Source organism: Coniosporium apollinis, assembly GCF_000281105.1.
Source record: "Coniosporium apollinis CBS 100218 chromosome Unknown supercont1.6, whole genome shotgun sequence".
Classification (NCBI taxonomy): Eukaryota; Fungi; Ascomycota; class Dothideomycetes; genus Coniosporium; species Coniosporium apollinis.
In genome coordinates this window covers 588,817-613,505 of record NW_006913268.1, presented here as the reverse complement: position 1 = coordinate 613,505, position 24,689 = coordinate 588,817, and the positions used below count along the sequence as shown (strand labels likewise).

General features: G+C 56.4%; 10 protein-coding genes across 10 annotated transcripts; 5 read left to right on the top strand and 5 right to left on the bottom strand.

The window, feature by feature from the left end:
• Window positions 1-154: 154 nt before the first annotated feature.
• Window positions 155-1,423, bottom strand: W97_01835 (serine/threonine protein kinase; the record flags this gene model as incomplete). The annotated part of the gene is made up of 1 exon (XM_007779738.1): window positions 155-1,423. The coding sequence occupies one exon, from the start codon at window positions 1,421-1,423 to the stop codon at window positions 155-157; it is 1,269 nt and encodes a 422-aa protein (XP_007777928.1).
• Window positions 1,424-2,843: 1,420 nt separating this feature from the next.
• Window positions 2,844-6,032, bottom strand: W97_01834 (uncharacterized protein; the record flags this gene model as incomplete). The annotated part of the gene is made up of 1 exon (XM_007779737.1): window positions 2,844-6,032. One exon carries the CDS (start codon window positions 6,030-6,032, stop codon window positions 2,844-2,846), a length of 3,189 nt encoding a protein of 1,062 aa, XP_007777927.1.
• A 1,222-nt stretch (window positions 6,033-7,254) lies between these two features.
• Window positions 7,255-7,811, bottom strand: W97_01833 (uncharacterized protein; the record flags this gene model as incomplete). The annotated part of the gene is made up of 5 exons (XM_007779736.1): window positions 7,255-7,311; window positions 7,362-7,385; window positions 7,442-7,524; window positions 7,590-7,647; window positions 7,716-7,811. 5 exons carry the CDS (start codon window positions 7,809-7,811, stop codon window positions 7,255-7,257), a joined length of 318 nt encoding a protein of 105 aa, XP_007777926.1.
• A 228-nt stretch (window positions 7,812-8,039) lies between these two features.
• Window positions 8,040-9,571, top strand: W97_01832 (phosphatidylinositol glycan, class U; the record flags this gene model as incomplete). The annotated part of the gene is made up of 5 exons (XM_007779735.1): window positions 8,040-8,181; window positions 8,240-8,304; window positions 8,353-8,555; window positions 8,620-9,242; window positions 9,333-9,571. The coding sequence occupies 5 exons, from the start codon at window positions 8,040-8,042 to the stop codon at window positions 9,569-9,571; spliced, it is 1,272 nt and encodes a 423-aa protein (XP_007777925.1).
• A 145-nt stretch (window positions 9,572-9,716) lies between these two features.
• On the bottom strand, window positions 9,717-11,021 carry W97_01831 (uncharacterized protein; the record flags this gene model as incomplete). Its single annotated transcript, XM_007779734.1, has 1 exon — window positions 9,717-11,021. One exon carries the CDS (start codon window positions 11,019-11,021, stop codon window positions 9,717-9,719), a length of 1,305 nt encoding a protein of 434 aa, XP_007777924.1.
• A 462-nt stretch (window positions 11,022-11,483) lies between these two features.
• W97_01830 (uncharacterized protein) lies at window positions 11,484-13,710 on the top strand (the record flags this gene model as incomplete). Its single annotated transcript, XM_007779733.1, has 3 exons — window positions 11,484-11,505; window positions 11,558-11,656; window positions 11,711-13,710. The coding sequence occupies 3 exons, from the start codon at window positions 11,484-11,486 to the stop codon at window positions 13,708-13,710; spliced, it is 2,121 nt and encodes a 706-aa protein (XP_007777923.1).
• Window positions 13,711-14,086: 376 nt separating this feature from the next.
• Window positions 14,087-16,864, bottom strand: W97_01829 (uncharacterized protein; the record flags this gene model as incomplete). The annotated part of the gene is made up of 4 exons (XM_007779732.1): window positions 14,087-14,292; window positions 14,352-16,551; window positions 16,602-16,736; window positions 16,796-16,864. The coding sequence occupies 4 exons, from the start codon at window positions 16,862-16,864 to the stop codon at window positions 14,087-14,089; spliced, it is 2,610 nt and encodes an 869-aa protein (XP_007777922.1).
• A 513-nt stretch (window positions 16,865-17,377) lies between these two features.
• W97_01828 (tyrosyl-tRNA synthetase) lies at window positions 17,378-19,266 on the top strand (the record flags this gene model as incomplete). The annotated part of the gene is made up of 3 exons (XM_007779731.1): window positions 17,378-18,048; window positions 18,114-18,465; window positions 18,523-19,266. The coding sequence occupies 3 exons, from the start codon at window positions 17,378-17,380 to the stop codon at window positions 19,264-19,266; spliced, it is 1,767 nt and encodes a 588-aa protein (XP_007777921.1).
• Window positions 19,267-19,886: 620 nt separating this feature from the next.
• W97_01827 (uncharacterized protein) lies at window positions 19,887-22,392 on the top strand (the record flags this gene model as incomplete). Its single annotated transcript, XM_007779730.1, has 5 exons — window positions 19,887-20,006; window positions 20,064-20,166; window positions 20,219-20,427; window positions 20,484-21,619; window positions 21,672-22,392. The coding sequence occupies 5 exons, from the start codon at window positions 19,887-19,889 to the stop codon at window positions 22,390-22,392; spliced, it is 2,289 nt and encodes a 762-aa protein (XP_007777920.1).
• A 1,223-nt stretch (window positions 22,393-23,615) lies between these two features.
• W97_01826 (uncharacterized protein) lies at window positions 23,616-24,310 on the top strand (the record flags this gene model as incomplete). The annotated part of the gene is made up of 2 exons (XM_007779729.1): window positions 23,616-23,687; window positions 23,783-24,310. 2 exons carry the CDS (start codon window positions 23,616-23,618, stop codon window positions 24,308-24,310), a joined length of 600 nt encoding a protein of 199 aa, XP_007777919.1.
• Window positions 24,311-24,689: the final 379 nt, after the last annotated feature.

Here is a 24,689-nt window from a genome sequence, read left to right as displayed (position 1 = left end):
TAGTACTCAACGAGCTCCTGAACACCACCCCGAGTGACACTCACTGCTAACACAGAGTGCTTCCGCCGTGCCCACTATGCCATCGTCTTCCAAGTCGCTTACAATGCCCATTCGAGGGCTTGCCACTTCCAGAGAAGTCCATCGCCCACCGATATCACTCAATAACACCCAACCATCCTGGAGGCCCGGGAATATCTCTCAACTCAGTCGCGCAACACTTCCCAAACAGCGACCGATAGTGGGCTATCTGATCAAATGTGTTGATTGACACCATCTGCCGTGCAAGCTCCCGCGCCGTAGGCCGCTCGACAGCATGGAACTGGAGCAGTTGCCTGATTTCTGTTAGGAGAAACTTTTCGTAAGCTGTAGCCCGAGAGTTGGCAAGGCTGATCCAGTTGTCCCTTTGGAATAGGTTGGCCTGGTATGATCGATCGCGTGCCGGACGCAGCTCCCTCAGCTCCTCTAGACTGCAACTGCCGACAGAAACGACGAAGACTTCGAGGAAGACACAGCCGAGAGAGAACATATCCGCAGCGCGCCCGCTGGCCTCGTAAGCGGCTACCTCCGGAGCGAAGTACTTGGCCGTGCCTCGTTCGCCGTTCGCAGTGAGGCTGCTGGATTGAGTCGAAAAGTCTGTTGAGGTGCCGAAGTCTGTAACCCAGAGGCCGTCGCGTGACAACAGTACATTGGACGGCTTGAGGTCCTTGTGGCGGACACAGCAGCTGTGCAGGTAGTCTATGGCACTTGCAAGGCATCCAAGGCTTTCATACAATCGCTGTCTGGCATTTTGAAGCTGCCGGCTTTTGTATGGGTTTCTCACTCCTAGGCCATGGAAGCGTATTGCCCGCTGGCTCTTGGTATCGGCATCCTCTGCCATGTCCCGGTCCGCATCTTCTTCAACGTCTACGCTGCGAGATAGCCGGTCTACGTCGTCGAGGAGTGTTGCAAGATCACAGGTTGCCGACGGCCATAGGAGGAGTCCCAAGCGCGGACCCTGCGTATACGTCCCTACAAGCTTTACTATGTGCCGATGGCTCAGCTTCTTTATTATCTCTATCTCTTTTCGTCTTTGCTTCGAGTCGAATCCTGGGGGGCAGTATATCGTCTTCAATGCCAACGCTACGCCTTGGCAGCTCGTCTCGTACACTTCTCCGTTGGCGCCGCGTCCGAGGAGTCTGCCTCGCTGAAGAGGAATGGTCTCGGTCTTGACGAAATCGACGTGGGGTCCCCGACCGGACCAGTCTTCCCATACGCTCCGCAACGGCTGAGAAATATGGACGTCTTCTTCAACCAAACCGTAATGAGACTCATGGCTGTTGCTGCTAGAACGTGTGTCCGAGGCTCCGTATCTGCTGTGGATGTTTGGTCCAACCGAGTCGATTCCAATCCGGCGCTCTTGATGAGGCTCGCCGAGGGTCGTCATAGGGACTGAGGACAGCAGCAGACCGAAGAGCAAGCTAAGATAATGATATACTGATATGAGCTGCCAGCAAAACAGATAGCAAGGGAGAATTGAAACTTCCCGTCTTCTGTCTTCGTCAACTTAAGTAGGTACACCACGGACTATAGCACCGGGGAACACGGCGCGCGGCAACCTGATGCGGCGCAGCAACAGCCTCAAATCAGGATCCAATCATCCTCGAAGCGGGAACCGCCAGTAGCGAACGTTACACGCTGAGCAATGACTCAAGACAGAGCCATACCGAGTAGCGGGGACCAGAGATCCAGAGGGACTCGGAGTCCGCTGAACGCACCTAAGGAAGGCTCTACGGTTGCCTGAACGACTCCTGAAGCATGCACACCAGGTGCTCATAGGCACCGGGGTGTAGAGCCTCGCGTAACAAAAGGTGGGTAGCCCGAACTCCCAAATCCAGGGTGAACATGAAGAGTGCAACTACAGGCTTCCTCTTCTGCGCAGCCAAGGTAAGTAGCACTTCATGCGAATCGAATGGTTCGTCACCCTTGCTGGACGGTGTGGTTCACCAGCGGCAGGGCACGTTCCGCCTGGAAGCCTGCTTGGACAAATCCAATGACTCTGCGCGCGACTACGGCTTCGTGCAGCAGCCCATTGAGGCTTTCATTTTGAGCACAGCCTCGAGCACTTTCAACAGGGAAAATTATATGCTGTGATAGATACATCAGGCAGGCAACCTGATGCAAAAGCTATCAGGGGCGGCCGAGCCTGTTACACCAGCCAGCGTGCTCTAGCCGCACAGTAATGAGTACAGCCTCTCAGGGACCCAGCAATAAAGTAAGAGAGACGAGCAGCCTTTCGGACCCCGGGAAAATTCTCACCAAGATCGCTCAATCAATGCTTCGAGCGTACATGGAATTTGTAGCCCAGAACGTGCCTCATAGTGGCCCGACTACTCTTATTCGCTCTCAACTCTTCTTCGAAGGCGAAGAACGCTCGAAGCACTGCTAGCTCAATCATCAAAATCTGCTGGCCTGGGGACTGCTGGCGCAGAGCCTTGTTACTTCGGACCGTACCGCATGTCTTAGCATACACCATGATCGAAAGTTTGGCTTTACGAGCGGTATCCTGGGCCCTGTTATCAGATAAGATCACTGCACGGTATAGTAGCAGATCGTTAGAAGAAGTCGTACTTAAGCACGGGGGTTGAGGGATGCAGAACAGCGGCGCACGTGAACGGATGAGTACTATACTAGACCAACCACACAATAAATAGTATTAAATAACGACTCTGCCAGTGATATGTTTCCAACATGCTCCCAAGGATCAAGAACAACCCCCCGAACTCCACGCTAAATATCCAAAACATGCTCTCAAACCAGACAAATTTCTCTTCCGCACCATACCCATGAGATACACAAGTACATCCCTATAACCAAAGCGCCCACCTCACAGCCCGAACCGGCGCCCTCACTACCGCCGCCACAAACCTGACAAGCACAACAACAGCCCAAACGCCCCACATAGCCCCCAGCACCGCCAACTCCAGCACCTTCCACCCCACGCGCCTGACCCACCTCGTTCGTCTCCGCCTCGTCCTCAGCATCAGATCGATCCGATCGCTCACCTCCTTGACCGCAAGCGGCATCTCCTGCGTCAGCCTTCTCGTCACCTCGTCCGCCTCGTCCGCACAGCCGCGCACGCGGGGCGTGAGCTCGTCTTCGCAGCTCTGACGTAAGTCGGAGAGGGAGGAGTGCAGCGCTGCGGTCTGGGCCCGGAAATCCGCGGCGGAGGACTGCAGGCCCTGGATCTCGGCTTCGATGGCGGAGGAGAGGAGTTTGGCGGCCAGGATGTGTTCTTCGTTGCGAGGCACAGGCCCAAGGGTTGCGGGCGCGGCGGCTGCGGCTTTGAGGAGGAAGGGAGAGGGTGGGGAGCGGGGTGAACTGGCGAGGAGGTGGATGGTGTGGGCTTTGATGCCTGTGCTGAGGAGGAGGGCGCGCGTGCGGGCTAGGTCAGTGGCGAGGGTTGCGCTGGGTTCGATGGTGGTGCTGGACTGGCGGCGCTGGTGTTGGCTTGGATCTGAGATGCTCCAGTGGCGCTTGCTGTTGATCGGTGGACGGCTGGGACTGCGCTGTCGGTCTAGCTTCAGACTGGACGGAGGGCTGTCGCGACCCGCTTTCGTGTAGCTGACAGTGAGGCGATCTGTTGGTTGCTTGCGCGATTGAGTGGAGGAGGCGTAGCTGCCGCGGCGGTCGTCGGTGTTCTGCCGCGAAAGGTTCGGAGTGGACGCTGTGCTGATGTTGATCTTCGGCGGCGCAAGGCGGTCAAAACGTGCTGAGCGATTGCGTTTCTTCAGCTCCAACTGCTGGCGATGGACTGGATCATCAGTGCCGTTGGCTGTGTTGGCCTGGGCGGCTTCTTCTTCTTCTTGTGTGGCGGAGAATGGCTTGAATGACGGCAAATTGACTCGGTGATATTTTGGATCTGTCTCCAATGTGTCACCGATGGTCACAGTCCGCTTGTGTGTTTTGGGTCGCTGCTTCATCCGACCTGCGTCGGGCCCTTCATCCTCAGTCTCCGAGAACTCAGATACGTCGCTGAAGCTCTTTACGGATCGCTGGTCATCTCCCAAAGTCTCTTTTCGCCAGATGAAGCCACCCACTTTCGCGGATTCGCTGCGTACAATCTCTCCGAGGCGGCCACCTTTGAAAAACCGGGAGACAGCTGAGCCTGGTTCCTTGCGAGTTCTACCATCCTTGGCTGTTCTGGTCTCGACTCGTCTGAGACTGCTCCGGCTCTCATCGCGCCTGTGAGTGGGCGGATTCTTCAAACTTTCTTCCACGTGAGGTCTGTCAATACTGCGTCGGTTTTGATTTTCTGCGTCAGCGCTTGGTGCTGGTGAGCTGTCGTGATCTTTGTGGTCGGTAGTGGCAGCATCAACAGCGCTCGTGTCCTTGTCCTTCTTGCCTGTGTCGGAGCGGAATATGGAAAGCTTGGACTTGTGGGACTTTCGCGTTGGGGAAGGCTTGCGACTACTGGGTGGGGTTGGATCAGGAGTGATTTGAGCAGCAGATTTGTCTATGCTTGGAGAGTTCGGTGCAGTCGAGTCAAAGCCGTCAAAAGAGACCCTAGGTTCCTTCGGACGACCATTCAAAGTTGGCTTGCCCAAATGAGAGATCCCAGAAACTGCTTGGTGAGACCCGTCGCTCGCTGCGAAATCCCTAGAGTCCCTCTTGTCGAGATTGACTCGGTCGCCGGACAATGCAACATGACCATGGCCCCATTTGTTCGGAGTGTCTGGGGAGAGAACACTGGGTGACGACATATCATCATCCTTAGGATCATTGATAGGTATATCATTCAGATACTTCTCCAAAGGACCAGTGTTTTCATCATCCGTCGTGAGCGCTTGGCGAAGCTTTCGACCCCTACGTCGACTCGAGTCATCACCGTCAGAGGATGACAGGCCAGATGCGCTTCCAGAACGAGTCCTCGAAGCGCGCCACGCACGCCTAATACTCTTGTCGCCGAGTACGGGGAGCAAATGCCGCCTCTTACGACCACGGTGGTTCTCCTCATCGCTGTTATCTGCTGTTCCTAAACCAGAGCGGATGGTGGACACTACAGACCCAACCGTGCTGTGCCGCTTCGCCTCCGGCTCTGGAGCGGACTCCTTGCTCTGGCGTGGCTCGAGATTAGGAAAGATCTTGTAACTGTGTCTGGTCTCGATTAATCCCTTATTATCACCTTGTTCAAGCCACACGACATCGGCTAGAAGGCCCGAAGGAGAGAAGTGCCAATCCATACGGGGGCGCTTGATGTTGCTAGATGCTGTGCCTGCCCTACGATGCCCTATCTCAGATTCTGGTTGTACGCCAGCAGCAGAGAGCTGATCCGAGTACGCTGGGAGATTGACGCCGTCCTGTTCACGATATCCCTCGTGGCCCGATATACGTTGTACGGTATCAATCCACGCTCTTACTCGCTCCGTGTCATTGAACTCCTCCTTACCTGGATCCAGTGGCCTGCCGACACGTGCTCTCAGTCTGCGATTGCGAAGATACTGTAACGGGTTGTAAGATCTTCCCAGCTTGTATCGATCGCCGGTGAAAGAGGGTATCTGGTACAGGTGGACGGCGCCACTGCCTGGTACGCTAGAAGCAGATGTTCTGTAGTTTCCGGGGGCGGTCGAGTCTGGCTTGAGCGGAGGCAATAAATTCAGTAGCCGCCTATACTCCACTGATAGTTCAATAGCGGTTCGGGCCTTCTCTGCTCTAGCCAATGTTGCTGCGGAAAATTTGTAGCCATAGTTCGGAATTGGAAGCAGCAGGTCTGACTGCTCAGTGGACAGGGCCGCCGAGCGAGATGCGTGCCGCGATCGTGGTGAGCTCCTGCCAGTAAGCGGCGATAAGTTTCGAGATATGCGACGTTGCTGCTGCAGATGCGCTCTAAGACTGCCGCCGGCGCCGTAGTTCTGATAACCGCCGTGCAACTGCGGGCTTGCCGTGCCTAGAGGCAGACCAGCGGATGTTACCCGCCTAGTGCTAGGAACGGGAGGAGCTGCGAGGTACCCAGCACTCAGATGTCTCCGTCGACTCTCACTCAGGTTCAGAGCCATGGTCACAATTTGAGCTGGGTCAATTCCGCCGCCAGCAGAGGGCGAGCCAGAAGTTGACGCTGGGGAAGAACGATCACGCGTTCTTGGCAGAAGTGTGTTAGTGTCGTTGCTGAGCCGAGGCGTAGTTTGCCCATCAAGGAGCGCGCGATTCTCCTTCGCGATACCATCAGCTGCGCGTTCGTCATGGTCGGCAACAGCGATGATAGGATTTCGTGCGGGGACAATGCCATCTTCTGCTGCATGTTGTGCGCTGTCATATCGCGTAGACCTTGTTGAGTTACGGCTCGCCCCTGAGTCTTCCGCTTTTCGCTTGCCTTTACGGTCTCCTTCGTGGAAACGTGGCGTCCGTTCTATTGTCTCGCTCTCAACGCTAGGGGCTAGAGTGGGTTCTAGGAGGAACCCTCCGGATCTTCGAGGTCTGTGTCGCCGGACAGCAAAGTCTTGCTCGGCCACAAGATTATCTTCCAATGCGCCGCTGGAGAGCGGGTGCTCGCCGTCGGCTTCGGGCATCCCCCGCCTTCTCCTGGAAACACGTCCGTTTTCCCTCCCACCGGACGAGCCAGGCTCTCCATTATCTATCTTTGCGCTAGAGTATCGCGAGCCTAGGGTAGACGAGGAGGCAGCTGATGGATGGGACAAGGTGGAGGATCGTGATGCGTTAGGGGAGCCCGACATGAGGAGAGGGTGTTACCGCCGATGGGTCGATGGGGGCGCAGCACGAATTGAGAGCATGATGATACCACAGTCTTCTTCCTCTTGCTAACAAATGCTCTCGAATCGCACACAGCCGGCGATGAGGGAGGTGCGTTGATGTGCAGGTGGGTTGTTCTTGGCCAAGAGGTTTCCCCGGACGGCAGCCATTAAGCTTGTGCATGTGATGCATGCCTGCTAGCGCCATTGACGTCTGCAGTTGGAACTTAATCTATGTAACTTTTCTTAGGGCTACCTCTACAGAACTGCATACCAGCCTTAAAGGCTGGCAGATCGCCGAAGAGACAAGGACTTCAGACGTCCCTTGGAGCCTAGATGTACCTACGTATCGCAATCATCTGGTTTACCGCGTTACAAAACTGCGGAAACGTGCATCTCACGGCGCACTTTCACGATTGCTCTATTGTTCTTTTGCCGGACTATGTATTCACTAAAAGCTGAAGCAGCTTCACTAACAGCCGAAGCCGGCCTCCGTATCCGGGCAGGCTTCCTTGCTGATAGTAACTAATTGTCATTGAGCCTGCTCCTCGATATACCTCTTCATGGAGTCGAACTCAACCTTTCCAGTCTGCATTGACGGTTAACAGACAAACTGCAAGTCCCAGAAGCAACACTGACGGAGACCAAGTATCTGATGTGAGTCTGAGTAGCGGTCAGTATCGACCAATTCGACTACCAGCTGGAAGTGAAGAACCTACCAGGTCCGTCACGTTTCGATTGCGCTCAAACCCTTCCCTAGCATACTGGCGCATCTCTTCCTTGGTAGACGATGGGGGAATCTCTGCACATGCAATCATTTACTGTTTGCCAAAGCGACACGGTATCCGCTGCGGTATGTGATCTTACTGTTGATTGCTCGGACTATCTGTCTCCATAGCGAGAGCGTGCGCTGTCTCTGCAAGAACTGTGTATGGCCATCTGATCAGCAGGCTTGTTTAACGCGTGCTATGGTGGTCCGACATGGGAACATACGTGATCCAAGCCAAGCAGGGGGCCTTTGGCCTGGAGGCTCCGCCTCGAGGCTATCGTGGCATAGCTCCTGGCAAGGAGGATGTGACGCTGGCGCATGAGCTGCAGTTACGGACTTCGATATCACTCTGGCAGCATTTGAGGATGCTCTGGCATTGGAATATAAATGCTTGAATTCAATGCTTGACGGCATCGCGCGCTAACTCTGCAGGGCATCCCGATGACCCCTGCCGCTTGGCGCTATCGAGCATCACTTGTCGACATCGGAATATTGCAACACTGTGTCCCGTTGAGCAACATGCTGCAATCAGCGAGGTAGCAGGCGCCATGGCTATTGACAAGCAAAAGGCGCTTCTGTTCGGCGCCGCAGCAGCCATCCGTCTGCTCCTCTTTGCGGCATTCCCTTCCTTGCCAGATCTCCTGACCGGCCGCGTCGAAATATCCACCCCAGTAACGAGCTTTAAGAGGTGTAGGTCTGACATAAAGAGGAGACAGGGCGGTGCGGACTGTGACTAACAGCTCGGCAGTACAAGAGGGTCTCTTCCTCTACACGCATAATGTCTCTCCTTACGACGGCGGCATCTTCCACCAGGTACACCCCTTCGCCGACCACTTCGACGGCTTGCGCTGACCATGAAAGGCGCCTCTACTATTGCCACTCTTTTCCTTGCTACCGGATATTCGAGCACATCCGTTGGCGGCCAACCTCCTGTACATACTCGCGGACCTTTGCAGCGCCAATGCGTTAATGCAAATTGCTGAGACTGCCGAGTCGGTCTCTTCACGCCTGTTCACATCACCACGGAAAGAGCTGCGGTGGAGTAGCACGGCAATAGCAGCAGGGTGAGGTCCAGGACTCGCATAGAAGGGGCTGAAGCGTATCCCGCATTACACTAACGCCGTCCAGGTTCCTCTTCAACCCGCTCACAATCCTTACTACCCTTGCTCGTCCCACCTCCGTCTTCACCAACACCTTCATCCTCCTGTCGATCGCGAAAGCCTGCACTGGCTCCGCCATGACAATGATCATCGCCCTCTCCATCGCCTCCTACCTCTCGTTCTACCCCATCCTGCTCTTCCCGCCGCTCGTCTTCCTCTGCTACGACGCTGAAGCCCGCCGCTCGCCCAAGAACCCTCCAAACCCCTGGAACTTCTCGCTCTTCCACCTCTCCGATCTCCTCGTCACTACTGGCGCGCTGCTATACGTATCATACCTCCTGACCGGATCATGGGAGTTTATACCAAGCACCTACGGCGTGCAGCTCCTGCTGCCTGACCTGACACCCAACGTCGGGCTGTGGTGGTACTTCTTCATCGAGATGTTCGACTCGTTCCGCGAGTTCTTCCTCGGCGTCTTCTGGCTGCACATGGCGTCTTATGTCGGCGGACTGAGCTTCAGGCTCCGGAAACAGCCGCTGTTTGTCGTGGTCAGCTTGCTGGGCATCTTTGCGGTATTCCAGCCGTATCCGAGCATCGCGGATGTCACTTTGTATCTAGGGCTGCTGCCGCTGTATAGACACGTTTTTCCGCGTAAGTCACATGATACCAAGCAGCATAGCATGTTCGAAAGACCTGGCTGCAACTGGAGTATTTGTTCTCTCGATGTTAATGGTACCATAGTAATGCGCTACACGTTTCCTGCCGCCTCGGCCCTCCTCTACGCCACCTTTCTCGGCCCGGCATTCTATCATCTATGGATCTACGCCGGCTCGGGGAACGCCAACTTCTTCTATGCCATCACTCTTGTGTGGAGCCTGGGTCTCTCGATCATCATCGCTGACGCATTGTATGCTGTCTTGCGCGACGAGTGGGAAGCCGAGAGGCCGGAGATGAGGGGGAAAGATGTTAGGCAGATATAGTATCAATGCCGAGTTTCTTGGTTCTGCGCATGAGTTAAGTGAGCGTCCTTGTTGCAGGTGGAGTTTTACAGCGGTACCCCCCATCCTTGCGCCCTCCATACCCCGTCCCATCTTCAACCTCCACAGGACTAAACGGGTTTTCCTCTTACTTCCTCTTCTTCGTTCGCATCGTCTCTTCCTTCTCGTCTTCTCCATCCTCACTCCCATCTACATTCTCCTCCACAACCTCCTCGCCCTTCCACCACAGCGGCTCCCCCAACCGCTTCGCCATAATAATATGATCCGGCCTCTTAACAACGCCCCCCCTCAACACTCTCCCCTTCGGACTACTCTTGTGCACCTTGTATCCCCGCTTCCGATAGAACGCCTCAGCCGCCACGTTACTCGTAAAACACGTCAACATGGCGCTCGACACGCCAACATCCCGTGCAACCTGCTCCGCCGCGTCCATCAGATGCGACCCGAGCCCCAGCCGCCGCACTTGCTCGGCGAGGTGAATCTCGTAGACGTAGAGCACGGCCTCGGCGCCCTCTACATCCAGCATGAAGGACAAGAACGCCACCACCTCGCCGCTCCTGTCCGGCTCCGCGAGGCGCGCCGGTCGCGCTATCCGCGGCCGTTTGCACGGAGGCGACACGCCCCACCAGCGCCCGTCCCGCTTCTGCGTCGGCGGCGAGTCGGCCGCGCGCGGTCGAGCTGGCGCGGGCGCCGCGCTTGCAGGCCGACGCCGCACGAGCAGGTACTTCACATCGCGGTGCGTCATCTCGCGCACCTTGGCCTTGGCGTCCCAGCCCAAGCTCGATGCCCTGTACGCCGCAGCCGACGTGGTCTCGACCAGTGCGAAGCAGGCCGCGACGTCGGCGGCGGAGATGGTGGCCGTGGTGGCGAGCTCGACGGCGTGGGTGGGGCGCCAGGGCGGCGGGCTCGGGCTTAGGGCGCGGCCGTCGCGCTCGCGCTGGAAAAAGTCGCTCCAGTCCTTCTCGGGCGGCGGGCGCGGGAAGTTGCGCAGCTTGTTCGAGCGCCGGAAGTACAGGGCTTCGAAGTCGGGGCCGCTGAGGGCGTTCGTGCTGGCTATGAGGCGCTGTGGGTGGTAGGCGGCGGAGGGCGCGCGGTCCGGGTCGGTTGGATGGGGGATTGGCGGTAGGGCCACAGGTCTGGGATTGGAGTCCCGTTGCGGGCTGGGGCTGGGTTGGCGGATGGGCGAGGAGGCATAGCCGGGGCTGTGATGGGGCTCGGGCGAGGAGCTGCAATCGAGTCTGTCGGCTGTACGTGCGATATTGGTTGGGCTGCCTCGAGGAGTGTCGTGTGGGCGCTTGAGGGAGAATGGACGCTCCGGGAGGGTTTGGCGTGGCGGTGTGGTGGTTGCTGAGAGTGTGGTGGAGCTTTCCATGCCGCCTTGTGGGGACGGCCTGTCCGGTTCACTGGTGCCGGAGGGCGTTGAGGGAGTCATTGTTGCTTGGTGTGCTACAGTGATGATTGGGGGAACAGTTATAAGCTTCAGTTGCTGTTCGATGCTCGTAGTCGCGTGTGCTGAATGGATAAGATGTTGGTATAGCTGAATGTTGGACGGCGTGCTGGTCGAGAGATGCTCGCCCTTCGCAAAGTCATGGCGACGTTCGTAAGAGAGGCAAGCCATATCGCAGCTCCAACTGCTCAGCGGAGCAAGAGCATGGCGGAAAAGAAGGCGCGGTGCGTGTTTGGCAGTCGCGCGTTCACGAGATGTCAAGCGGAATTAAAGTAGCTGTCTAAGTCCGGCAGCTCAAGCATCATGTGAGCAGGAGCGTTATCGATATCGTCCAGATTTTGCCAGGGCGGTCAATGTTGCCGAACTTTTTTCTGGGAGAACTGCATCTGAAGCATCGCAAGGCGAAAGCTCTCTAAGCTCCCAATCTCTCTCTCGCAAATCACAATCATGGCGCGCATAAAAAAGAAAGGTTTGGATGTTCGCAGCGATTCGACTCTGCAGTCATGCTGACCTTTTCTCAGGCCAAGCCGGTCAGGCAAAGAACTTTATTACGAGAACCCAAGCTGTGCGCAAGCTTCAGATATCACTTCCGGATTTTCGGCGGTTATGTATCTTCAAGGGTAGGCGGTTATAGAAGCAGTGTTGTTGAAGCATCATCTAATCCAGTCTATCAGGCATATACCCAAGGGAGCCACGGAACAAGAAGAAAGCAGCCAAAGGCTCCACGCCCTCGACAACCTTCTACTACACACGCGACATACAATACCTCCTCCACGAGCCACTCCTTAGAAAGTTCCGCGAGCACAAAGCGCTCGGCAAGAAGATCAGCAAAGCGCTCGGGCGCGGCGAGGTCAAGGATGCAGCGCGGTTAGAGAAGACTCAGACGCCGCGCATGACGCTGGACCATATCATAAAAGAGCGATATCCTACCTTCGTCGACGCGCTGCGAGACCTGGACGACGCGCTGTCCATGCTGTTCCTCTTCGCCAACCTGCCCTCTACTGCCACCGTACCTCCCAAGACCATTGCGCTCTGCCAGCGGCTTTGTCTTGAATTCGAACACTACCTTATCACCACGCATGCGCTTCGAAAGTCCTTCCTCTCCATCAAGGGCATATACTACCAAGCGACGATTCAAGGCCAGGATATACTATGGCTAGTACCCTACAAGTTCGTGCAGCGGGTGACGGGCGATGTGGATTTTCGGATCATGGGCACCTTTGTGGAATTCTACACTACACTGCTAGGCTTCGTCAACTTCCGATTGTACAACTCCATTGGCCTGCTCTACCCGCCAAAGTTCGACGCAGAGAGCGATGAGCGAGGCGGCGAGCTCAGTGCCTTTACTTTGGAAGGTCGAGGTCTCGAGGAACCGCAAAAAGCAATCGAGGACGTGCCCATGACGAACGGGACTGCAGAAGCTCCGGCGACCTCAACCACCGCCCAGGATCTCGCAGATAAACTCGCCACCCTTCCACAACCTGAAGACGCCGAAGCCGCCGAAGCCGCCGACCCTCCCGCCATTACTCCAACCCCAGCCGACGACCTCACTACAGAAGCCATAGACACCTTCGAACCCACAGCCGATGACGCCGACATCCTACCCCAACCCCTCTTCAACTCCTCCGCAGAAGCCGCGTCGCTCTTCGCCAACACAACCGTCTGGCTCTCGCGCGAAACGCCCCGCCAACCCCTCGAGTTCCTGCTCAAGGCCTTCGGCTGCAAGCGCGTAGCTTGGGATCCTGTTCTCGGCGATGGATCATACACGGCCGATGAGTCGGATCCGAGCATCACGCACCAGATCGTCGATCGCCCGCCGTTATCGCAATCCGGCGTCCCTGCAGCTGCCGCACAGCCAGAAGCAACCGAAGCAGAAGTTGCTGATGCTCCGAAATCAAGGACCCTGCCACCGGGTCATAGGGTCCCGGGCCGCGTCTACGTCCAGCCGCAGTGGGTCTGGGATTGTGTCAACCAGGGTAGGCTGCTCAGACCGGACCTGTATGCGCCAGGCGCAACACTGCCGCCACACTTGAGCCCGTGGGTTAAGGCTGGGAAGGGGGTTTATGATCCGGCGAAGCCGCTCGAGGAGCAAGAGGAGGAGGATGAGGCGGAGGCTGCTGCAGAGGATGAGGACGAGGTGGAGGGTGCGGATGAGGGAGCGGTCGATAACGAGGGCGAGGAGAGTGAGGAGGAAGAGGCGGCGCCGCGGAGACGGACGGAGAATCCTCTTCTCGATCGGCCGGAGGAGGTTGAGGCGGGCGAGGGCATGGATGTCGCTGCCGCCGAGACCTCAGACGAGGAAGACGAAGACGAAGAGGAGGAGGAGTGGGGCGGCCTCGACGACGAGCCCGCCGCCGAAGACCTCGACGAAGCAGAAGCAGAGCGCCTCCGTCACCAGCGCGAACTGGAAGCCGAGGCCGCGGGCGTGCCGCTGGCAGCTATCGCGAATAGCAGTGCGCCGAAGAGCAAGGCGGCTGAGGCGAGGCAGAAGGCGGATAGGAGGAGGAAAGAGCAGGACGAGGAGCTTGAGAGAGGCATGATGATGATGAGTCGGAAGAAGAGGAAGCTCTTTGAGAAGATGAGGTATGGGAATGAGAAGAAGGAGGATGAGGCGAAGAGGCTGAGGGCGAAGAGGCGGAAGTTGGAGAAGGGGAAGGGTGGTGGGGTTGCGTAGGGTGTCGACCATGATGTTTAGGCGTTGGTCAGGGTTTAGGTGAACTGCTCAAATTCTGAGCTCAAAAGGATAGAACGGGTGGTACGGTACGATAACAACCACAGCTTTCTCGCTGCAACTACATGTTCAAACACACCAACCAACAATCTCCTAGAAAGGCTGAACCTCACCTTTTGCGCAATGCGATGCATCAATGCACCACAGTTCTGCGTCTTGAGAATCATTGTCATACTAACAACATCCGATCTATGTACCGGACCAAAGAAATCATGAGTCAAACGCCTATTCTCCCGGTTACTAGATATGCAATGAAGCCTCTCGCCGGGTTTCAAGATAACCATGTACTTTTCGTATGGTATCAAATGCTATACTTATATCAGCGGATTAGCACCTCAATCGCCACCTCATTGCTCCATCCCGCCCTCTGCTCCGACTCCTTCCACGCCCTCGCAACGTCAATCTCGAGCACGTTCTTGCAGGCGCTCGATATCGTGACGCAGTGCATCTCTATCGGCCTGCCGAACAGAAGCGCCATGAAGTCATCTTCCAGCGACCTGTTTTCCAGATCCGAGACATACAGCCCTGTGCCGCCGTGATCAGTTCTATACTCATCCCAGACAAGGGAAACCGATCGAACTTACCGAACGTCCCCAGCGCCTTCAAGCTGGTCCAGAAATGCAGCCTCCCCCTCTGCTCGACATAGATCTCCGTGTTAACCACCGCCGCCGAGCCCGTCATCTTCCCCAGCAACCCCAGATTGGCAACCGTGATCGACGAGCTGCCCTTTGCGGGGCTACTTCTCTTGAGCTCAAAGCTGCGCAGTGCGAACGCGGACAAGATCTCCCAGCCCTGCACCCCAACCTCGACGCTCACGAGACCAGGCTTGTCCTTCCGCTGCCGGCTCAGCGGCGCGCTGACCTGGCCGGTCGAGTGGGCTCGGACAACATACGCCCCGACTTCCGTGCCAGGGAACTCTTCCAGGCGGACCAGATCCCTGAGCGGACGTTGCGTGGTATTGAAGACGCCCAAGATCCCCGTCCCCGTCTTCTGCATCCCCACATACGTCCCGACCTTCAGCAGCGCCGCCTCGTCGTAGCCGACGTAGGCGTTGATCGTCCTGCCCACCACGTGCGGCCGTAGAATCACAGTGTTGCCGCGCGGCGTCTGCGCCGTCATCTCGTTGATGAGGTCGATGTCGTGCTCGCCGGGAACATCAGTGATGTAGATCGGCCCACCCGAGATACACCGCGCCGCGCCATGGAACCTCGCCCACGGATGCGCCGTCTGGAACATGTCCCAATCAGGCAGCACATTCAGATGTTGCGTCAGCAGGCTATTGTGCGCGTTGCAGAAAACATGCCAGGGGTGAGAGGCCGGCTGGTCCGGAAAAAAGTCATCCGAGTTTCGGACGAGGAGGCGGGGCTTGTTCGTCGGCATCTGGCTGTGGAACAGGATCTGCGGGAGCTGCGACATGCAGCTGATGGCGTGGCCGTAGAAGACGCGCAGGCTGTTGAGCGTCCAGGCGTCCTGGAACGCGCGGGTGAGGCGTCGTCGGTCGACTGCCGAGGCCAGCTCGTCGAGCGCGAACTGCGCGTCCGTCTTTACGGACGAGATCCCGCATCGCTCGAGGAAGCGGTAGAAGTCGAGATACATGCGGTTGATGTCCGGGGCGTCGACGACGAGCATCTCGCGCGCGGTGACGCCGGGCTTGTTGCGCACGGGGGTGGTTTTGTAGTCTTTGGCGATTTGGCCGTCGGGCGAGATGCCGCCCCAGTAGCCCATGAGAGCATGCCAGACGGCGACGTGGACGATGTTTTTGTGGTCGTCGCGGATCTTGGTGACGGCGCTTTTGAGGCCGTTGGGGAAGCCGGCCTTGTTGGCTTCGAACTCTAGCCAGCCGCGTTGGAACTGCCCGCCGCCTTCGTGGTCGAGGGATTGCCAGTTGTCGTCGATTATTAAGTTTGTAATGTTGACGTTGTTTTTCTCTAGGGAGGCAAGCGCGGCGTGGATCTTTTCTTCGGTCAGGTTCTGGCCGAGACCGTTCCAGGTGCAGTAGGAGAGTCCGTCGTACCAGTCTTCGAGCCACTGGCCTTTCAGGTCTTTCTTCTCCATGGCTTCGAGTTCGGCTTTGAGCTCTTCGCTCTCCTGTTCGTACCGGGTGATTATCTTGCGGGCATGGTACATTACCGACGCATTGGCGATCTCGAAAGACTTGGCAACGGCAACGATGACGCGTGCGGTGCCCTCTTTCTCGCTGTCATTAGACGCCTTGACGACTACGTTGCCTTGATTGTCATGGGCGAACGTAGTCAGAACATCGTCAACGCCGCTGACTGCGAGCGCGACAACGTGCAATCCATCATGCCGCAGAAACGCGGATAGGATTGCATCCTTGTCCGGCGAGTAAAAGTCCTTTCCATGCCGTGGGGCAAGCCATGGACTCCACAGCCGAACAAGAGCAAACCATCTGCTGAAGTTGGTGACAGTACCGAACCTGTGGTCAGAGCAGCCGGAGGTTTCCCCTGATGCTGCTTCAACTGGCGCCTCTAGAGACCAGAGTAGGGTGTCCGAAGTTTCGCTGGCCTCCTTTCTAACAGAAAAGTCGGAGCTCGTTCCATAGATGTAGAAGGAAATCTCTTGCTCGCTGACCGTCTCCGGTTCGAAAATGAGTTGGCCATCCCCAGTGCTCAATCGCTCGTTCGCCCACTGCCAATCCTCGTCTCCCTTGGCGCGGAACTTGAGCGTGAACGACACAGCCTTGGTCGGCTTTGGTCGTGGTGTCAAGCATACGCTGAACCAGTGCCGACGAAGGCCAGCTTGGGCGTTCTGTCGAACCACAAGCTAAAGAGCTGTCAGAACTCGAACGTTCTATAGCGGACTCATGACGGTACCGTATCCGCGTGCTCCTCCGTCTCCTTCATCTCAAAGCTCTTCCAACGGTCTGAGTTGGCATGATTGCACCATAAAGCAATCTCCCATGACTTCTCGGATGCTGCCTCGGTTTCGATGCAGGCGGTGATGACGACCTGGCGTTTGTCAGAAGAAGACTCAACGCGAGATGTCGTTACTGTTCTGTTAGGCTCACAGATTCAGCATTAGCCGGGACGATAGTCGTCTGGCCCAGTGGAGGACTGCAGACGAGCTTGGCAGACATGCTTCCAGATGCAACAACGAAAGGCTTTTGTTCAAGAGGGAATTGACCAGGTAGTAAGGATGTCGTTATTGGGTATCCTGAATGAAGCTATAACTCAGACAATGTCTTCAAAAGCAACTTGTAACGGGAGAATACTCGGAAGGAGTACAAGAGGAGAAAGGAAAGCGCAATGATGTCAAGACCGTTCAGGCCCCCGCATAAACGCTGGTCAAATTTAGAGGACTGAGGAAGGAAAAGTGTCAATTTGTTACTCGATCAAGAGCGGGGGGAACGGCCCGCCGGGGAAGGCGAGTAAGCGTCTGGTATCATTTCCCAAATTCTACAGTACTATGGCTTTATCTCCTGAGCGAGGGGAGGGAGTGCTGTGATCCATGGATGCCATGTGACAGCGCGGGTTGACAGGGTCGGCAGATCCCCGGCCTCACCTTGGCAAGCCTCGCAAGCTTCCTGAGCTTGGGACAAGTTTCTCGATGCTCTAGTAGAGCTCCACACGTTGTTTCTCATCGGCCATACATGGCAGCACCGACTCTTACGCGGCACCTCTCCCGGCCACGGCACTACGTCTGCAGCGGCTGTCTTCGCAAGCAGAGGCTTCTCGCGCCCACGAAGCGAACCGTATCCTTCGCCAAACAGGACCAAGCAAAATATGTGTGGGACGCCAAAGCCGAAGAGATCAAAGCTGGGAAGCAGAAGAGCATGCTCAGCATACTGGAGGAACGGGGCTTCGTCAACGCCATTGCCGGCGACCGTGACAGTCTCGATAAGCTCATGACCGAGAAACGCATCGGCGCGTACGTGGGTATCGATCCTACGGCACCGTCGATGCATGTTGGACATCTCCTGCCTCTGATGGCGCTGTTCTGGTTATACGTGCATGGCTTCCGTGCTGTGTCGCTTATGGGAGGTGCAACGTGTGCGATAGGGGATCCTACTGGCAGGACCACGTCGAGGGAGATGCAAGATTCAATGACGCGGAGGGCGAATATAAACGGGATCTACATGCAGCTGAAGCGGTTATGGGGGAATGTGCATGCAAATGCGAAAGAATGGGGCTATGACCTGGCCTGGACACGGGCGCATGAGCTGATGAACAACAACACATGGATGGAGAGGCTACCCTTTATGGAGGTTCTCAAAGTTCTCGGTCCCGGAGTGAGACTAGGGGCAATGCTCAGTCGGGATACGTGAGTGAGTCCCCTCAACTTGCAAGCGTGCGACGTAGTGGCCAAGCGGGACTGACACAGCGCAGTGTCAAGAACAAAATGGAAAAGGGCGATGGAATGTCCTTTGCCGAGTTCTCCTACCCGCTACTGCAGGCTTGGGATTGGTGGCATCTCTACAACAAGAAGAAGGTACAAGTGCAGATCGGAGGCTCGGATCAGTACGGAAATATTGTCGCCGGCATTGATGCGATCAAATACATTGCGAAGACCCACACCAACCCCGACTTTCGATGGCCGGAGAAGGAGGACCCATCGCTGATACCGTATGGTCTCACCGTGCCCCTTCTGACGACTGCTTCGGGGCAGAAATTTGGGAAGAGCGCGGGAAACGCGATATGGCTTGACAAGGACATGACAAGCGTCTTTGAGCTGTATCAAGTACGTAGTGGGAAGACTTTAATGGCTCAAGAGCTAGGTGCTAATGAACAAGTATAGTTTTTCGTACGGACAGCCGACGCAGACGCGGAGCGCTACCTCAAACTTTTCACTTTTCTGCCGCTTGACCGCATCCGCACTATCATGGATGAGCATCACCTGGCGCCGGAGAGGCGCTCAGCGCAGCACGTGCTGGCGCAAGAGTTCGTCGAGCTTGTGCACGGCAAAGACGAGGCCAAGCAAGCCTCGACTCAGCACCGTATGCTATTCAGTAGGGCTACAGAGCGAGCAATACAGCCTTTGAAGGGGGAGGAGCTGCTGAACGATAGCTTAGAAACAGGGAACTCGGGAAGGAGCGGCGCCATCAACTCCATTAATCCTTCTGTTGAGAGTTCTGGCCAGAGCACCAATGCTTTCGACGCACCGAAGCCGAGCGTGACCCTTCCACGCTCTCTGGTCGTCGGTCAACCAACCGCCAAGGTTTTGTGGTCTGCCGGGTTAGTCAAATCACGCAGTGAGGGAGGTAGGCTCATCATCAGCGGCGGCGCGTATATCGGCACCAGGCCTGACAAGGTGGGCCTCAAGCGCAACGAGCTCGTATGGACAAATGCGACAAAGACGGGCGGACAGTTGAGGAAGAGCTTCCTCATAGAGGACTCACTTTTAGTTCTGAGAGCAGGAAAATGGAATCTCAAGGTGGTCAAGGTGGTCAGCGACGAAGAATTCGAGGCGCTGGAACTCGATGCTCCGGGATGGCAGGTGTTGAAAGAGCAGAGAGAACCCCAGCCAGCGCAGCAAGCCTGAGTCATTGCCAGCTGAGTCAAAGCTGGCTTGGTGTCTGTAGATGTGTATCATATCCATGTACCATAGTGTAGCATTTCGATGCACCGAAGATTTGTGGCTGTGCTCTTGATGCTGTCGATGCTCTTTACTCGGCAGCGAGGAACGCGTGTGGTCCGCGTCTGCACTGAAGCACTTAGTTTACCTAATCCGGTTTAGATGGCTTTAGGACCGCGTCGCTAGCGGATCCTCAGTCTGACCCGTCGCTCGATCGCTGGAGAGCTCCATCAACTTAGTTCGTACGGCTTGCATTGCCCATCCATGCCCATACAGTAGTCCGTCTTCCCGTTTACCGTTCTGAAACTCGACCCTGACTTGAGAGTAATTCTGCCTGCCGCCAACATCATCCGTCCTGCTTAACTGCACGGGCGGGCTAGGTATTTACATTACTGTACAAGCCCACGGATCACCTGCGCCTCATCGCACCGCACCGCTCGCCCTCCTACTCCGCACCTTGACCGCACTGTTCTTGAGCAAAACCACTTTCGATCAATCGAGGCGACTTCAGCGCCTGAAATTTATTTCCAACATTAAATCCATTAGAAACCATCAGATCTGGCTGTCCGCTAGCCACGACAGCCACCATGAAGGCTGCACCGCTGCTCGTCTCATGGCACAACGACAATACTCCCATTTACTCTGCTCATTTTGAGCCTCACGGCAAAGGCCGTCTAGCTACCGCTGGCGGGGACAACAATGTTCGGGTATGGTCTCATTGTCGTTGATTTGGTCCAGTGCCAGCCGTTTACATTGCACCTTAGATCTGGAGAATTGAAGCAAGCGGTGAGGATAGGAAGGTGACCTATCTTTCAACTCTCATCAAACACACACAGGCCGTCAACGTCGTTCGATGGTGTCCTCGAGGTACGCTTACCCGCCGTTCGACGACCCGACCCCTCTCTCTGACCTCCATAAGGCGAGCTACTCGGCAGCGCCGGGGACGACGGCAATGTCCTTCTATGGGTGCCATCGGAGACCCAGACCCCACAGGCATACGGCGAAGATGGTCTTGAAGACAAGGAGGCATGGCGTGTCAAGCACATGTGTCGTTCCTTGGGCTCCGAGATTTATGACCTTGCCTGGTCTCCGGATGGGCAGTTCTTCCTCACTGGCAGCATGGACAATGTTGCTAGGATATACAACACGCAAAGCGGCAAGACTTACCACCAATCAACGGAGAGACTCAGCTGACAGGTGGTGCAGGGAATGTTGTCAGACAGATCGCAGAACACAACCACTATGTGCAAGGCGTTGCGTGGGACCCGCTCAACGAGTTCATCGCGACTCAGTCGTCGGATCGATCGGTACACATATGGCAGCTGAAGACGAAGGATGGTCAATTCTCGCTTGCACAACACAGCAAGGTGACGAAGATGGACCTCCCAGCCCGCCGCATATCTTCGAACAGCCCCGCACCCCCAGACTTCAGCTCCAGACCGCATTTTGTGGATGACACAGCATCGTTTGCAGCAGGGTCACCCGTACCTTCAATGCCCGGAACACCACAATCTCTGGCTCTGCCGATGAATCCTCCGGCTACGTCTCATAGCCGCCGTTCCTCATTCGGGACGTCCCCCTCTATCCGCCGGTCGGTGTCACCGGCACCTTCGCTACCTCTGCCAGCTGTGATGCCCCCGGCATCTCCAAACATCGCTGCCGGGCTTGGTGTGAGGAACACGAACATCTACGCTAACGAGACCCTTACGTCTTTCTTCCGGCGGTTGACCTTCGCCCCAGACGGTAGCCTGCTCTTTACGCCTGCTGGACAGTACAAGACCTCGCACCCTTCAGCAACAGACGCTGCTAAGACCTCGGACGACATCATCAACACCGTCTACATATACACTCGTGCAGGTCTCAACAAGCCGCCCATCGCGTATCTTCCAGGCCACAAGAAGCCTTCTGTTGCTGTCCGCTGCTCTCCTATCTATTACACCCTACGGCAAGGGGCAGTTGTGCCAACAAAGCAGATTACGGTCGACACCTCCTCAGCCGACGATGAGATTCTTGCACTACCAGAGCCAGCTATGCCGACAAAACTTCCTCCTTCAAATTATACGATGGACCCACCACCTCTCGCCGGCGCGACGTCCCCGTCTCCCGGTTTCACAGCAGCGTCGCCGAAGACCGTAGATCCCGACTCAACACCTACGTCATCGAGCCTGCCTGCGGGACCGCCAGCGGCATTCGGTCTGCCTTATCGCATTGTATACGCTGTGGCCACACAGGACGCTGTATATGTGTACGACACGCAGCAACAGAAACCACTTTGTGTGGTCAGCAATCTCCACTACGCAACGTTCACAGACCTCTCGTGGTAAGCATGCCGTCATCACGAAGCAAGACTCAAGCTGACAGTAAATCTGCAGGTCTAACGATGGCTTGATGCTACTGATGACATCATCTGATGGATTCTGCTCATGCCTAACATTTACCGCTGGAGAACTAGGCCAAGTCTATCATGGCAACACACAGAAGCATCATCCTCCCGCCATCAACACTTCTGCCTCTTCGACCAACTGCACCCCTACAGCAACTCCCACTCAACCGACCATCCCATCGCTAATCAAGCAACCGAGCTCGACCTTCCCAGCGTCGCCTTCGTCGTTTGCACCAGCTCGACCCGCCAGTCCAGCACGGTCAATGTCCGCATCCTCTGCGGCTTCTTCATTCGCAATACCGCCAGATCCAAACGTGACGAACAATCCGATTCCGTCCATGGGAAGCGTACCGAGTGTAGCAGCAGCGAATTCAGGCACGGTCAGTGGTATGCCGATGTGGACGCCGCCGCTCACGCCGATGCCCGGTTATCATGGCGGTCACAGCGCAACGAGCTCGATAAGTGGCCCGGTGGTTGTGGCGCCAAGGCGAGAATCTGAGACGGAAGCTGAGACGTCGAACCAGACGAGGAAAAGGGAGGGAGAGAATGAACGAGAAGACGGGAAGGAGACTAAGAGAAGAAGGATTGCACCGACGCTTATCAGCGCTGGAGACGAGGCGGGTGCTGCGGCGGCTTCGGCCCAGGCTCCCACTCCAGCATCGGCCCCGGTCCCGCCACCTGATTCGCTGCCCGGCGGACCAACTCAGTAACAGTTTGCTTGGTAATGTCCTGTAATATATTGGAGACCAGGTCTTCCTTTTCGGCCCAATTTCACATGGCAAAGGGTATCAAAATAAGCGGGAGTTTTGGGTCTAGTTTCCTTAATAGTTTGGCGTTTTTGTGGTCATACCCCGGCGGTCAACCATGCCGAGTTGCTTGATGAGCTTACCAGATTTTATCCAATCATGGGATGGATAGGGTCACAAGAGTGCGAGCGCTATGCGCGCTGATGCAGGGCATGGGACTCCAGTCTCTGGCGCTGAGAAGCGCGCGGATTGCTGCGTGGAAGATCTGGAAGGGGACGGTGTACAGTAAGAGGAGTAAAGAGACCAGCAATACGCAATGAAGCCGTTTTCTATCCGTAAATCGCGTTCGCATATCGGCGAGGCGCCCGGCGGAAAGCCGAGAGGGTACTCACGTCTATCGGACGGGGATATCGAACGAGAGAGCCGATCACTGCCTCCGTCTATCACGCTGATGACTTTGGATCAGGCGAAGTTGGAGGCAGCATGTGGAGCACTCCGGTAGAAAGCCCGCAGCGTATGTATCTCCATATGCATGCTCTACTTCCGTGGCCAGTCAATGGAACCACAATCATCGGACGGTGAGAAGTTCACCCAGGGCCGAGTATTCCCAAGCGATGGGCGGTGGCAGCTTTGGATGCCGTTTGTGTGGCTAGTAAGCCTTGCAGTAGAGTAATCTGGTCTACGGTGTTTTATCCATAACAAACACACTTTCTCACATTACTTTCTGGACCGTTTCAAGTTTGATTCGAGTTGGTTCTTATGAGCGTATTCCACGGCGGGTACTGCACTACTCCAGAGCATTGTCGTCCCGCTCTACCTAGTTCAAGACCTGATGTGTGGCTGTTGAAACCAAGACCAATAACCTTTCTCAATCTCACATCAGACCCCAGCGTCTTCCAAGTCATCTGATCAAAATCAGCTGCATCGGCTCATCGTTCAGAAGTGAGAGCAGCGTCATCGTCTTGCGTTCAACAGATCTACCTAAGTCAGACCACATCAACTCTCCTCTTCACTTCGCAACGACAACTTCTTCCATCTTGCGTCGGCTTACAACATCCCGCTTCTGCACGGCATCGAAGCATATTCCACTCTCACCGTCCCCGGAATCTCACATTCAGCCAACACTTCACTCCATCTCAGCTTTCGCTTCTCTCATCCAAGACCAGACCACCACATCTTCCAGCACAATGGCCACCTTCACCGCCCGCGAACTCGAGATCCTCGCACTCGTCCACCAGTGCTTCATCTCTGACCCAAAGGTCAGCCCCGCTCCCCGCCTCGCCCTCCCCTCCCCCCCGTCCCCCTTCAACCCCGTCTGGCCCCCTTCCTACCCAGCCCTTACTCACTCCACCAGGTCGACTATGAAAAGCTCGCCACCCTCGGCGGCTTCAAGAACAAAGCCTCCGCCAACGCAGTCTGGGGCGCCATCAAGAAGAAAGTTGCGACCCACGCCGCCAACGGCGCCGCTTCCACTACCGCCGCCACCAGCACTTCTACCACCGCTACCCAGACCACTCCCGCCAAGCGCAAGAAACCAGCCACCAAGCCGACCACCGACGACGGCGAGGCCGCAGGCCCTCCGAAGCGCGGAAGGCCGGCTACGAAGGCCAAGGGCGCCGACGGCACCAAAGCCACCAAAGCCACCAAAGCCACCAAAGGCGCGAATGGAAAGGGCGGACTGGCGAAGGCGGAGCCAGAGGCCGATGCTGCCGACGACGAGGCGGCGTTGCGCGAGGAGGAAGAGGCCGAGATGGTCAGGGCGGAGGAAAGGGAGTTGGTTGGGAGCCTGGTCAAGAAGGAGCCGGAGATTGAGGCCGAGGACGAGATGGATGGGGAGATCGATTGGGAGGTCGAGCAGAAGCGCTTCTTGAACGCCGAGTGAGAGGGCGGGCAGCGTGGGACGATGGCGGAGATGGCGGAGTCTTTCCACCGAGAACTGGAAAAAGTGCGTTCGTGCGATCTTTCATGGCGCGTGGGTGTCTCTTTGCGGATGGCTAACGCAGGCGGGTACGTTTGGGAACTTGCATTGCCTGAGCGGAAGTCTGGGATGCTGTCGCACAGCGTGCTCTGCGCGCTCGGCGTATCTTCTGGTGGAGTTTAGGGCTTCCCATTTCTCGCTCGTAGAGCGTTGGAGGGCGCTGCTTAACCATAGTCTCCGAAATCCACGCAATTCTTGCGTAGCGAAATCACATTACAGACTTTACAGTGTGCTGCATTTGGAAGAGCTTGTGAGTTGACTGTCAATGGTGTACGATGCGTTC